We start from the raw sequence: 15,540 nt of genomic DNA, 5'->3' as shown, positions 1-15,540 counted from the left end.
AGGTTGGCTATTCCCTATTTCCCGACCTTGGAGAAATGGCCTTTTGCAGTAGACATTGTATGCATCCCAGCAGCACACTCCCCTCTTGTCACTCAAGTTACATGCTCTAGGGGTTCCCCCTATGAGGGCTGCATGAGTCCTTCTGTTGTGGTGGGCTGACCATGTGGGCAGTCTGGTGAGCTTGTTTGGCTCCTGGTCCACCTGCTTGCCCGGCCCTGCGTTTTGTGGAGGCTACTGGCACCAGTTGGCAAGACCGAGTCCCAGGGCGGCTGATTGTGGAACCCAGAGGTCTTTAGCGGTACTGCTGGGCATAATCAGGGTCCATAAGACTCCAGGACTATAGCTTACTCACTGGTGGGTGAAGTCAGGCTCTGGGGTTAGTGCCGGCCTATGGGCAGGCAGAGCCAGGTCCTGGAGTCTTGTTGCAGGGCTTGGGTGTCCCAGAGCTGGTGTTAGATCACTAGTGGAGTGGGCCAGTTTCTGACACAGTTGTGTGTAGGGTCCTGGGTGTCCCAAAGCTCGTGTTGACCTGCTAGTGGGCATGGCCGGGGCCCAGTCAGTCCTAGGTCCGGGTTGGGCCTACTGGGTGACTCTGGTTTGCTTGTGTGTGATGTCTGCCCCCTGGTGGGTAAGGCTGGTCCCGAGGCTAGAGCAGGCTCTCGGGAGGGGTGGGCCATGTCCAGAGTTGACTGTGGGCTCATGGAGTCTTGAGCCTGTCTGCTAATGGGTGGGGCTGTCTCCCCACCCAGTTAGTTGCTTGGCCTGAGGCATCCCAGCACTGGCACCTACAGGCCACTGGGCCAGCGTAGGGCTGGGTCCTGAGGCTACTAAGTAGGGGAAGGATTCCACAGTAGTGCTTGCCAGCAGCAGTGTCTAGGTGGTAGAAGGAGCTGCCCAAAATGGCTGCTGTCGATGTCCATGTCCCCAGGGTGAGCTGCACTTGCCTACTGTCTCTCTAGGAGATTCTTCAAGATCAGCAGGTAGGATTCCTGTCAAGCTCCTCTCAGTTTATTGCTTCCTCCATGAATCCTCCAGCATATGAGATTTTGTGTGCACACTTTAAAATGAAGTCTCTATTTCCCAGCCCCCTGGGATTCCTGAAAGCAAACTTGTCTGGCCTTCAAAGTCAGCTGCTCTGGGGGTGCATCTTTCCAGTGCAGGTCCCCCAGGCTGAGGAACCAATGTGTGGCTCAGATCTCCGTCTCCTCTGGGAGAACCTCTGCAGCTGTAATTATTCCCTAGTTTGGAGGTCACCCACCAGAGGGTATGGGACTTGACTGTATCACAAGACCACCCCCTACCCATCTCGTTGTGGTTCCTTCTTTTTAGCTTTAATTGAGATTTCTTTCTAGAAGGTTCTGGTTTTTTCCCTGATAGTTGTTCTGCCAAAAGTTGTGATTTTGGTGTGTTTGTGAGAGGAGAGGAGCTCAGGGTCTTTCTGTTTTACTATCTTGGTTGATCTCCCACAGTGGTTTTTTTCAAAAATTCACACAAAAACTTGAGTACAGTAATTCCTATGTAATTCAGCCCCAGATTCAAGTGTTTTAGGCTTGATTTTTATTAGAGAAGCTTTGAGAAACGATTGCAAACATCCCTGGTTATATTGCAGCACTGTAGCCCCAGGATCTAGGGTTTACGCTGGGGGTAACTCGAGCCCTCACACACAGAAGGCTCATGCTGTCACCTGTGAGGACTTTCTCACCAAGAGCAATGTGTCGGCCTCTGACTGAGGATCAAAGCAGAAGGGAGATCCTTGCAACAGGTTTTTTTAAGGTAACAATTTTCCAATGTCAGCCTCTGGAGGAAGCACTTTAGGTGTCTCAGTTACATACAGCAACTTGACACTTTCACCCAGAAGCTCATTTTCTGTGAGGTTCAGGAATGCCAGTGAGTGCTTGGTTTCAAGGGGAGGAGGAAAGATGAACTCATTGATGAATGTTGACAGAACAAGATACCAGCATGAGACAGTACAGATTGCATTTTGGGTGTCTCAAGGCCTCACACAATGGGGAAAGCACATCATTTTGGTCATTTCCTTTGAAGGCCAGATGTGTTGCCTTCTTATGCGTTGCCACTTATAGCCACCAAAAGTGAGGCAGAAGTTTCAATAGGCATCAGCTGAGGAAATAACTTTGAGAATCACTTTCTGCACATGACTGGTAAAAGAGCCTAATTTCTCATAAAGAATCCTCACCAATGAAGTACTAAGAAATCTCTGATGTCCAGAAATACTAGATTCTTGTTTGAGCCAAACATGGAACAAAGATCCATCCAGACAGGAAGCAATTATTGATCATTCTTGGACTCTCAATATCTGGTTTTGATACATTTTCATTCTCCAGAAATATTCCCTTTTGTAACTGTAGCAAACCTTTCTGAAAGGTTTGACAGTGCTTGAGGCAGAACAATTTAAGTTCATGATATCTTTTTTATTTTTCACATATTGGGACATCTCCTTATCATAGACCATCGCATGCTTCACCGGTTGCTCTTCCTGAGATTTGTAAAGATGGTGCAAAACCAGCATTGTGTCCGTCATTGAGGAAGAGACTTTACTCTTTTCAGACTATGCTTTGATTTCAGTAAGTCCCATTTGACCTCCAAGTGACACTTGGCAGTCAAAAATTGTCTCTGGCCTCCTGGCTCTGTTTTAATTAGACAGACTGAGTAAGTATGCTGCTTGGGTCAGTCGGGAGTTCTTTAGTCTTTTTTCCTTGAAAAGTAGCTTCTGCACATCCTCAGTGTCCTTCCTGAGTCTGCCCGTCTTCCTCCTCCTCACTCTCCATAATGTTGGAAACAATGACAGGAAACTGCCAGCTACTGAGGTGGATGAAGAAGTAGCAGCCCTCACGGTCTGTGCCCCTCTGCAGGGTATCCCCATCCAGGAAAGGACAAAGATCAGACTCTTTTGACCAAAACCTCCTGAGGGCTTCTCCTTCAAACATACATGTCTGCATCCACATGACCTCAGCACTAGGAGAAACAGAGCCTTCATTAGAGCATGGAGGTGTTGCCAGGCACCTGCATGAACTGGTTACAAAGGAAACACAAGAACAGCAATGTGGTAGTTTGGCAAGCCAGGGCTCGGTCTTTCCTCTTCCTCGTCTCAGTTTCAGACAAGTACAGACAATCCAGCACTCCTGTTTAACATTGTAGTGGATGTTTTAATTATTGCAATAAGAAAAAAATCATTGCAATAAGGCAAGAAGAAGAGAAGTCGTACAGATGGGAAAGGAAGAAGTAGTGTTACCTTTCTTTGCAATCAACATGATCCTCTATTTAGAAAATCATAAGAAACCAATAAAAATTTTTAAACAACTGAAACTAAGAGCACGTGAACAAGGTTGCAGTATATAAATCAATATTTCAAAATTAATTGTATTTCCATATTTTATAAATGAACAATCTTAAATGAAGAAAACAGTTACATTCACACTATCATCTAAACTTTAAAGAGGTTTAGGAATAAGTTTAATGAAAGAAAAGTAAGTCCTATATACTGAAATATACAAAAGTTTTTAAGAGAAGTTAAGGAAGATTCAAATAAATGAGGAAATGTACCATGTTTTTGGATTGGACCACGCAAAATTGTAAAAATGATGCAGTTCTACCCAAATTTTATATAGAAAAGCAAAGAATCTACCCAAAACAATTTAGTAAAAGAAAAAAATTGAAATTTTTGTACTATTTGATTTCAAAGCTTACTATGAAGCTGCAGCAATTCAGACAGTGTTACACTGTCAGTGTTAGCACAAAGATAGATTTATATATCAGTGGAACAGAATTGCTAATCCAGAAATAGATCCTTACATTTATTGTCAATTGATTTTCCACAAAGATTTCAAAGTCATTCAGTAGGGAAGTCTAATCTTTCCAATAAATGGCTCTGGGGCAATCTTATCCACATACAGAAAAAAAGAGAGAACTTAGACAAGACACTGCAAAACTTCTGTGCTTAGTCGCTCAGTCGTATCCAACTCTGCGACCCCATGGACTGCAGCCCGCCAGGCTCCTCTGTCCATGGGGATTCTCCAGGCGAGAATACTGGAGTGGGTTGCCATGCCCTCCTCCAGGGGATCGTCCCAACCCAGGGATCAAACCCAGGTTTCCCACATTGCAGATCATAGGCAAAACATGCTCTGACCTGATTGGACCATTGGTCCAATTTTATTGGTTTCTTATGATTTTCTAAATAGAGGATCCTGTTGATTGCAAATAAAGGTAACACTACTTCTTCTTCCTTTCCCATCTGTACAACTTTTCTTCTTCTTGACTTATTGCAATCATTTTTTTCTTATTGCAATAATTAAAACCTCCTCTACAATGTTGGTCAGAAAACTGACCATTGTTTTCTTAGGTCAGTCTCCCAAAGCAGTAGAATCAAAAACAAAAATAAACAAATGGGACCTAATCAAGCTTTACAAGTTTGTGCAGAGCAAAGGAAACCATAAACAAAATGAAAAGAAAACTAGAGAATGGGAGAAAATATTTGCAAACAATGTGACTGACAAGGGCTTAATTTCCAAAGATACAAACAGCTCCCACAACTCAACAATAAGAAAAAAAAAACACCCAATCAGAAAATGGGCAGAAGACATAAATAGACATTGCCCCAAAGAAGACATACAGATGGCCAATAGGCACATGGAAAGATGCTCAACATCACTAATTATCAGAGAAATGCAAACCAAAACTACAATGAGGTACCACTTCACACAGGTCAGAATGACCATCATTAAAAAGTCTACAAATAATAAATGCTAGAGTGTGTGTGGAAATACTCTTACAGTATTGATGGGAATGTAAATTGATATAACCATTATGGAAAACAGTATGGAGGTTCCTCAAAAAACTAAAATAGAGCTACCATTTGATCCTGCAATCCCACGCCTAGGCACATATCTGGAAAAATCCTACTTGGAAAAGAAATGTGCACCCCAATGTCCGTTGAAGCAGTATTTACAGTAGCCAAGACATGGAAGCAATCTAAATATCCAATGATAGATACATAAAAGATGAGGTAATTACTCAGCCATAAAAAGAATGAAATAATGGCATTAGCAACAACATGGATAGACTTAGAGATTATCCTACTAAGTGAAGTAATTCAAACAGAGGAAGACATAGACTATGATATCACTTATATGTGGAATCTAAAAAATTATACAAATGAAGTTATTTAAGTTATTATTTACAAAACAGAAACAGAGTCACAGACCTAGAAAACAGATCTGTGGTTACCAAAGGGGAAAGGTGGAGGGGAGGGATAAATTAGAAGTTTGGGATTAACATGTATACACTACTGTACATAAAATAGATAATCAACAAGGACCTATTGTATAGCACAGGGAACTCTACTCAATACTCTGTAATAACCTATATGGGAAAAGAATCTGAAAAAGAATAAATATATGTATATGTACAACTAAATCATTTGGCTGTATACCTAAAACTAACACAGCATTATAAGTCAACTATAATCTAATATAAAATGAAAATTTAAAATAAGTAGATAAAAATACCTACCTTAAAAAAAGTTTTAGGAGTATCAAGATCACATTGTAAGAAAGAGCATGTGGGATGAGAGATACTGTTTGATGCCAGTCTTTGTAAAATACAATCTGCTGCATCTTGATTATACTGTTTTTCCTTGCTTAGTAATTTTCTCCAGTCCCTGAAAGGACAAATTTTCTCTCTACCTACTATCTACCTTCCTTCCTTTTCTGTTTTTCAGAAGTGAACCTTGTGTGTTTGGTAATTTTCTGAAGAAGTGAAACTTTTAAAAAAAGGGTTTGATTCTTAGTAACTACAGCCAAAATCTAGGTACTCAGAATTAGTACCTAGACTGTAAATTGAAGATGTAGGTACTAAGTCTTTTCTGGGCTAGACAGCATGCTCCAAAACAGCTCTGTAACTCTAGTCTCTTCTCTGACAGATAAAGAATTCTGTGAACAAGCTTCTGAAGTCAGTGAAGCACAAACTACAGACAGCGATGAGATAGTAACACCTGTATCTCAGAAATGTCCTAAGGCGGTAAGTACACTGGGGTAACCACTGTGCATGAGCCAAGTTTGTAAGTAATGACAGTGTGCTTAATGGCCATGTGTGCGAAGTTCAAATCCCGCTGTAATGAACCAGATGGGAAATTCAAGTTATTTAGTTAAATTTACACTGTGATTGAATGGAAGTCTGTTGATACAGGTAGATGAAAGGATCTTTTTCTTGATTTGGCACTAATATAAATGAGGACTGACTTCAACACTTGTCTCTCTTCTTTGGATCCCTTACCTACTTCCTTCATTGTCAATTGTGATTTACCCAGCCTGTGACACCCCTTTCTTTAAATCTAATTTAAGAGAGCAGGTTTACTTTGGGAGGTAGAGGCTGGAAGAAAGGAAAGGATTCTTTCTGGGAGGGTTCAGAGAGATCATTCAGTTTTTGAAGGTTTTTATTCAACTTTTAAAACCTGTAATTACAATTATATTTTAAGCATTTTGGCCTCAAATGTCTTTTGTAACTAATTGAGGCTGCACACACACACACACACATGAATAAATATTCACAGGTATATTCACAGTCATTTTATTGGAATATTGTGAAGTTATAGATGAGATAGAAGACAGTCACTCTAGCTGCTAGAATGCTCCCTTGTACATTTGTAGGCAGTCAATAAGTATTTGTTGAATGAGTGACTGAATGAAAGATTAAAATCTAGTTGAGAATTATGAACCTTATTAGAAACAATAAAGGAAAGCATAGGGCTATCTAGAATCAAGTGGATAGATTATGTGATACAACTCTAAGGTTTGTGAGAATTCCAAACAGGAAAATTACTGTTGCTTTTGTAGAGATCAGAAAACTCTTCCTTGAAAGTCAGAAATTGTACTGAGGTTTTATAGAAAAATGAAGGATACTGGAGTGGGGAGAAACAATTCAAGTGCAGTAGACTCAGGCCGTTAATATGGCAAATAGTTAAGTTTATTTTCTGAACTTTTATCTGTCATATCTTTTTTAGACACTATGTAACTAATATCTTGAGAAATGTTTGTAAGACAGATCAGAGCCACAGAATTAGAACTAGACCATAACACCTTAGCCATCATAAGGTGAAGAAGACCAGGTGATGTGTCCAGGATTGTAATGGTAGTTAATGAAAGAGGTGGAACTTGAGTCAAGTTTTCTAAACTGTGTACCTCTCAGATCAACCCAAAAAGCCGTCAGCTGATCAGCAAATTTGGAACCACAAGTCAGACAGATGACATTAAAAATATTACCCTAGGACTTCCCTGGTGGTCCTGTGGTTAGGAACCCACCTGCCAGGGCAGGGGAGACGCGTTCGATCCCTGGTCTGGGAAGATTCCACATGCTGCAGAGCAACTAAGCCCGTGTACCACAACTATTGAAGTCCATGTACCTACAGCCTGTGCTCCTCAACAAGAGGAACCACTGCAATGAGAAGCTGCACACCCCAATGAAGAGTAGCCCATGCTCTCCACAACTAGAGAAAACCCACACCCAGCAATGAAGACCCAGCGCAGAAATAATTAAAATAAAAATTACCCTAAATTAAATACTCTTAAATGAGGTCTGTTGGAAAACCTTTATGTACCCAAAAATGTTACTTGATAAACTAAACATGAAATCTGATCATATTTAGTAAAAATTAGTGTTGTAATCAAGTTAAACTTAAAACACAGACACATGTATACTTGATACCAGAAAAGCTTTATCCAAAGTCCAGGTTTGGGAGTTCCCTGGTGGCCTCATGGTTAGGATTCCATGCATTTACTGCCATGGCTTGGGTTCAATCCCTGGTGGGGAAACTGAGATCCAACAAGCTACATGGTGCAGCCAAAAGAAAAAAAAGTCCAGGCTCTTGTTCAACTCGTCCATAAGAATTTGGATGGGTAACACAAACCACAAAGGGGGAAAAGAAAAAAAAACACACCAAGGGTGAGGATTAAAGAGAACAAAGGAGCAGGGGAAAATTTCTTAGTGGTCCAGTGGTTAGGATTGGCATTTTCACTGCTGTGGCCCGGATTCAATCTCTGGGCAGGGAACTAAGACCTCACAAGCTGTGCAGCATAGCATGAATAAATACAATTTGTTTTAAATAAAAAAGAAGCTGTTTATTGAGGCAGAAGCAAAAGTTACACACTCAGAGTGCAGGCCTCCTTACAAGCGAGGGGCATGCCACAAGATTTTTTGATCCCCCCCTTATCCTGTTTTTAGCCCTTTGAATGGATGGGAGTGTTTTTGATTAGGGATGGAATATTCCTTGAGGGGAGGGTTGAAGTATGGCCAGGACTGCCCCAGGTTGCATCAGCTCTGGGTCTCATGCATGTATTTCCTGGGGACATTGTACAAGTGCTCTAAGAACTGTTCTCCCTTACTGGTCAAGCCCCACAGGGGATGGTCAGACAGGGTTATCAGCAGGCTGTGCATTTTTACTGTGCATGTGCCATGGTTTTCGTGGTCAGAGTTTCTTGTTCAGATGCTACAAGTTTCTGTTTTAGATGCCATTTCTCCATGTTCATCGACTCATTAAGTGCAAAATAAGGAGGTATATAGGCTGTCTTTGGGCCCAGCCTTGTCTTTCCTGCTTCATACTCAATCCTATTTGTATTTCAAAATAGCTGGGCATGAAAGATGAAAGAGGTTGAAGATCCAGAGACAGTCCCTCTTCTGCCTGGAGTCAGCCACAGCAATGGAGGAGGCAAGAGAATGTAATGTTTAGGAACATGGAAATGTGGTTCAGACAAAAGTGGTTTAGATCCAGGCTCTGCTATTAATATCTATACCATTTGGGGGGAGTTATTTTACCTCTGTTAGGATCTATTTCCTCGTCTGTAAAGTGGTAATATTTTTTAAATGGAATTATAGTTTATTTACAATGCTTTAGGTGTATAGCAGTGTGATTCAGTTATATATATTCTTTTTCAGATTCTTTTCCATTATAGGTTATTACAAGATATTGAATATAGTTCCCTGTCCTACATAGTAGGTCCTTGTTCTTTATTTTATATATAGTAGTTTATATCTGCTCACCATGTACTCCTAATTTATCCCTCCATCCTTTCCCCTTTGGTAACCCTAGATTTGTTTTCTATGTCCAAGTCTATTTCTGTTTTGTAAATAAATTCATTTGTATCATATTTGAGATTCCACATATAAGTCATATCATATGACATTTGTCTGTTTCACTTCACTTAGTATGATAATCTCTAGGTCCACCCACGTTGTTGCAAATGACATTATTTCCCCTTTTTCTGGCTGAGTGATATTCCATAGTGTATATATTCATGTGCTGTGCTGTGCTAAGTCGTTCAGTCATGCCCAACCCTTTTCGACCCCATGGACTGTAGCCCGCCAGGCTCCTCTATCCGTGGGGTTCTCCAGGCAAGAATGCTGGAGCGGGTTGCCATGCCCTCCTCCAGGAGATCTTCCCGTCTCTTGCATCTCCTGCATTGGCAAGTGGGTTCTTTACCACCAGCTCCACCTGGGAAGCCCAGTGTGTGTATACACACACATACCCACACACACGACATCTTTATTCGTCTGTTGATGGGCATTTAGATTGCTTCCATGTGTCTTGGCTATTGTAAATAGAGCTGCTATGCATATTGAGGTTGTAAAATGATGATATATATGCCCACTTTATAGCCATGTGGAAAGATTTAAATAAGGTAATATGTGATAAGGGTTTAATATAGTGCTTGGGACAAATTAAATGATAGTGATGATGATGTTGATGGTGGCAACAGTCTATCTCCTCTCTGAAATACTTTAGTTTCCCAACGCAAGCTTCTATGGTGTGGTAGTGGCCCCTACAAGGAAGGACAAAGCCCTAAGGGGAGGAGATCCAGACAGAGGGGTGTCATGTCCCTTCTAACTGCCATGTCAGTTGTATAGGCTACAACTTTAAGAACTTTCGCAAATGTCTTTCCCTTGTACTGATAAAAAAAAAAAAAAAGCAAAGCAGTCATAGTACATTTGGGTCTTTAACTCCCTCTCTTAAAGTCCAGAATTAGAAGAGTTCCTTTTTCATGGGATGTGAGTAGGACTGTTCCAGAGGAGGCTCTGTTGATCAGCACAAGGTTCCTAAAGGCCTTCTGTACTCCAAGAATCCCCAGGAAGGGATCTCAAGCCAAACCTCATGGTTTCCTCCATATGAAGTTCTGTTCCTGATCTCAGGAGTCAGTCTCCTACTGAGCGGACCATACAGCTAACCCCCCGCCACATCCTCTTATTAACATCTCCTAATGAGAAAGGAGCAATTATTTCCATTTGCTCTATGGCCTCAGATTACTGTCTCTTAGCCATAGTGTATATAGTATATATCAAGAACCAATAAAATAGAGGCCTATTCTATTTTCTTATACTCTTAAGTTCAGGAATTGAAGATTTCTTGACCCGTTATGTGTATTAATTAGTTTTAGGAACTCTGCCCTTCTCTTCCCTCAAAATTAGCTAGCACACTTGAATAAGCCAAAGGGAGCTATCTGTCTGTCACTAATGCTGAATAACTGCTCTTAGGGGTTCTGCTAGCAAGTTCAAATGAGTTAATATATATTTCAGTTGTTAATATGGTTAATACTACTAGTTACATTTATAATATTACTAATTATATAAATGACATCAAACTATAGATCAACTGTACATATTATTCTTTTACAATGCTTTTTATTTTGAAATAATTATAGCTTTGTAAACAGTTACAAAAAAAATGTATGGAGAGGTACCATGTACTCTTCATCCAGTTTCTCTCATTTTTCAAAACAGTTTTGGTCTATATTATTCTGAAACATGCATTTTTCTTTTTTGAAAAAGTTTTTCTTTTTTAAAAGATAGCTCAGTTGGTAAAAAAAAATCTGCCTGCAATGCAGGAGACCCGGGTTCAATTACTGGGTCGGGAAGATCCCCTGGAGGAGGGCATGGCAACCCACTCCAGTATTCTTGTCTGGAGAACCCCATGGACAGAGAAGCCTAGAAGGCTACAGTTTATGGGGTCACAAGAGTTGGATATGGCTTAGTGACTAAATCACATCACCGCAAGGTATAGCTGTATAATAGTTTATAAGTTTCAGGTGTATAACAGTGATTCACAATTTTTAAAGGTTATTATCCAATTATAGTTATTATAAAATATTGGCTATATTCCTTGGCTTGTACAATATATCCTTGCAGCTCATTTATTTTATACATAGTAGTTTTACGGCTTAATCCCTACTCCTATCATGCCCCTCCCTGCCTTCCCCTCCCCACTGGTAACCACTAGTTTGTTCTCTGTATCTGTGTATCTCTTTCTGTTTCATATATTCACTAGTTTGTTTTAACTTTTATTTTATTTATTTTTTAATTGAAGTATAGTTGATTTACAATGTTGTGTTATTTTCTGTATAGCAAAGTTATACATATATTTAGTTCCGTTCAGTTCAGTCACTCAGTCATGTCTGACTCTTTGCGACCCCATGAACTGCAGCACGCCAGTTGTCCATCACCAACTCCCAGAGCCTACTCAAGCTCATGTCTGTTGAGTCCGTGATGCCATCCAACCATCTCATCCTCTGTTGTCCCCTTCTCCTCCCAACTTCAATCATTCTTAGCATCAGGGTCTTTTCAAACGAATCAGTTCTTCACATTAGGTGGCCAAATATAAAAAAGAATGTATATATACACATTCTTTTTTATATTCCTTTCCATTATGGTTTATCATAGGATAGTAAATATAGTTCTCTGTGCTATAGCTTAGGACCTTTCTGTTTATCCTTTCTGTATGTAATAGCTTACATCTGCCAACCCCAATCTCTTACTCCGTGGCTCCCCCAACCCTCTCCCCCTTGGCAACCATGAGTCTGTTCTCTATGTCTGTGAGTCTGTTTCCTAGATAGATTCATTTGTGTCATGTTTTAGATTCCACATACAAGTGATATCATATGGTATTTGTCTTTCTGTTTATGACTTACTTCACTTAGTATGATAGTCTCTAGTTGCATCCATATAATCCTCACAGGACCCGTGTGAGTCCTTCAACAGGTAATCATGGAGTTACCTGTCTTATTATTTGCCAGGCTCTGTGGCTACAATATGATAAATAAGATAGACTTAGTCCTTTCCTCTTTGAATCTTACGTTCTACTTAGTGAAAACAGATATAAATCACTGAACAGATACTTGCTGATTCTAAATACTACAGAGAAAGCAAATTGGGTGATATAGTAATAATGGGAAGAGTTGAGTTAAATGAGGGAGTAAGGAAGGAATTCTCTGAGAGGACATTTCAGCTGAAATCTGAAGAATGAGAAAGGAATCCTTGGGGGATAATTACTTCAGGTAGAGGAAATGGCAAAATGTAAAGCCCTGAGATAGCAAATAGTTTGGTTCATCTTAGGCAGAGGTCTCCACCCTTTTTGGTAGGAAAAACTTGGTTTCGTGGAAAACAATTTTTCCACAGACTGGGGTGGGGGTGGCATGGGGATGATTCAAGCGCATTACATTTATTCTACACTTTAATCCTATTATTATTACATCACCTCCACCTCAAATCACCAGGCTTTAGATCTAGGAGGTTGGGGACCCTTGAGCTAAGGTACTGGAAAGCAAGGGAATTTTATATGTCAGTTTTATCTCAGTAAAGGTGGGTGGGGTGGGGTGGGGTGGGGTGGGGTGGGGGGGAGGTTCCACTGTAAAATCTCATAGCCAGCCTTTACAAATGAGCCTTGAGAGGAGCAAATGTGACTGCACCTAGCTTTTTCAGAATTTTCCCTGTGTGCAGACCTTTTTGTTTTTGTTTCTGTACAGCCAAGGTATCTACAATAAAAGAAGGAAAGAGGGAGGAAACAATGCCTCAGTAACACCTTTGTTCATGTGTACTGTTTTGCTCTTGGTAAATGTCTTTGTGGAATAGATTCCTAGAAGTGGAACTGCTGATTTCAAAAGGAATCTGCTCTTTAAATTTCAATGGATTCTACCACATTATCATCCCCCAAATGATACTAATTTGTACTCTCACTCTGTAATGGCTTTTTTTCCTCACAGTTTTATGAAAACTTTCCCCCCAACATCCTCAATTTAATGGAATGAGAACAACTGTGAGGGAAAGAGTCAAAGTAATTTTTAAAAATTTAGATCTAGTTGACATGGAGAGATAACAAAACAAATTAGTGGTATGTTAGATATTAGGTCTAAAGGGATTAGCAAAACAGAGTTAGGGTTCTAGAACCTATGGAGCTTACCGCCTATGAAGTGCTGTCCAACAGAATTGTAATGTGAGCCACCAATGTAATATAAAGTTTTCTAGTGTCTACATTAAAAGTATAAAAAGAAACAAGTGAAATTAATTTTAATAGTGTATTTTATTTAATCTAATATATCCAAAGAATCATCATTTCCACATGAAATCAATATATAATAATCATTGAGGTATCTTATATTCCTTTTTAATGCAAAGTCTTCAAAATTGTGCATGAATTTTACACTTAGAGCATATCTCAATTCAATTAGCCACGTTTCGCGTGCTGAGTAGCCACATGTGGCTGATGGCTATCATGTCATAACTGTGGTGCAGTGTTTTCCAACTGTGAGTTGACATCCTGTAGTGGAAAATGAAATAAAAATAAGGGATCCAGCTGGCACTAAAACAAATAAACCAAAAACCTGAGATAGAATAGAATACAAAATAATAGTTTGTGTTACATGTAGTAAGAGAGGATGTTAGCCATGGCAGCAAGTCTGAAGCAGAGCTCAAAGCGCTGGACTGCAGGGTGATCTGCTCTGTGCCCTGTACTTGGCAGGGTGTCGATGGGAGCCCAGGGAGCGCTGGGCGGCCCTTTGCTTTAGTGGCTAAAACAGCCCCTCAATTGGCAGTTCTCTAAGGATCTAACTGCGGGAAAGAGCTGGATTGGTGTTTGTCAAGAAAGTTTAAGAAAACAATCTTTTCTCAGAAAGTTTCTTGATTCTTTCTGTCTGTGGTGATGGCTGAGAAAAGCTGGTCTGGAGAAATGATTTTCTGGACTGGGAGATAGAGGACCTGGATTCTCTTTACCAATTTCCCATGACTAGCAGTGCCAATTCAGCCATTTGGTCTCTTGGTGCCAGCTCTAGGTGCCTGTAAATTGATTCTCAAGGAGTAGTATGTTAGGTGGAGCGTGCCTGTGATTACAGAGAGTAGTGTGTTCATTAAATGGAATATAAACACTGGCACCACTGACTTATGGGAAATGAATATTTTCCTTGTCAGGGTTCAGAGAAGATGTGCATTGAAATCGTCTCCCTGGCCTTCTACCCAGAGGCTGAAGTGATGTGTGATGAGAACGTGGAACAGGTGTATGTGGAATACAAGTTCTACGATCTGCCCTTGTCAGAGACGGAGACTCCAGTATCCCTGAGGAAACCGAGAGCAGGAGAAGAGATCCACTTCCACTTCAGCAAGGGTGCGGTGTCCCTCGTGATCAGCGGGAGGGGAAGCTGACAGTTGTGTAGCCTGAGGCATCCGAACTGTTCTGGGCTTCTGCTGGGGTGGATCTAACCGCTTTCTTTTCTTTATCAAAGTAATGTATGCATATGGTTTAAAAATATCAAATAGGCCTAAAAAGATTTTTGATTAAAATAAAGCAGTCCTTTGCTCCATTCATTCTCTACAAATCACTCCCCCTCACCCCTCTCTGACCCCTTCCTCAGTCCACCACTCCACTTTTCACTTTTTCTGCTATTTCTTCTTTCTTCTGTTATTTAACCCCATGTTTCTGAGGAAATGTTTTTTTGTAGTTTCCTGATTCAGTAATTTTAGACATTATCTGTTGACTTCCTATCTAGGCACATAAAATTTGTCTCTCTTGCATCACATCCACGTTCTCTTTCTCCCATACAGTTGGATCATAATTTTATTTAATTTTTAAGTAGTTCTAATTGTTTCTATTATTGTGACTATGCAAATATTCTTATAGAGCCAAGTTGCACACCATGATATAATTTCTTTCTTGTATCATTGTGGTCTCAATTTTTCATTTTCTTTTTTTTGTTGTTGTTATACCTGTTGTGATTCTTTCTACATCCTCCAGCAGATTTTTAAATTTTCGAATAAACAACCTATCATATAATTTATCTTTTTTTTTTTCCTGAAGCTATCTCTTTATCTTCTTGTTCTTCTCCTCTATTATCCCACTGCTGCCCCATTTGGAGAGTTAATTCTCTTTTATTACTGCATTTCTTATCTCCTGGGTCCTATGTCACCCTCTATCTGATTTATTATATTCTAGTGGATCATGTTTTTGAGTAGCTTTTAAAGAAAGAGTACATTGGAAGTAAATATTTTGAGACAGTCTTGCATGAAATCTCTGTTGATGCAAATCTATTCTCAAATAAATGCACATATTTATTTGATTGATGATTAGACCAAGTATAAAAATCTATGTTGAAAACTTTTTTCATTCAGAATTTCAAAGCTGTTGGTCTGTGATCTTCTAGGTCCAGACCTGGAGTCTAGCTCTTATATGAAAACTACCTCCTATCTCCCCAGAAGACTTTAATATTTTCTCTTTTT

The 15,540-nt window shown here is 40.0% G+C and overlaps 1 protein-coding gene across 8 annotated transcripts in view; it reads left to right on the top strand.

Moving 5' to 3' along the window:
* The window catches only part of RPGRIP1 (RPGR interacting protein 1), a 46,233-nt gene that overhangs the window by 25,523 nt on the left and 5,170 nt on the right, over positions 1-15,540 (top strand). For all 8 annotated transcript variants that reach the window (XM_043471264.1, XM_043471259.1, XM_043471265.1 and 5 more), the window contains 2 exons: positions 5,936-6,033; positions 14,239-14,431. In XM_043471264.1, the coding sequence (XP_043327199.1) occupies positions 5,936-6,033; positions 14,239-14,431 (291 nt within the window). The remainder of the gene's footprint in view (positions 1-5,935; positions 6,034-14,238; positions 14,432-15,540) is intronic.

This window comes from Cervus canadensis, chromosome 6, assembly GCF_019320065.1.
Source record: "Cervus canadensis isolate Bull #8, Minnesota chromosome 6, ASM1932006v1, whole genome shotgun sequence".
In the NCBI taxonomy this organism is placed as follows: domain Eukaryota; kingdom Metazoa; phylum Chordata; class Mammalia; order Artiodactyla; family Cervidae; genus Cervus; species Cervus canadensis.
The sequence above is the reverse complement of the archived record's forward strand: the minus strand, read 5'-3'. Positions and strand labels throughout refer to the sequence as shown.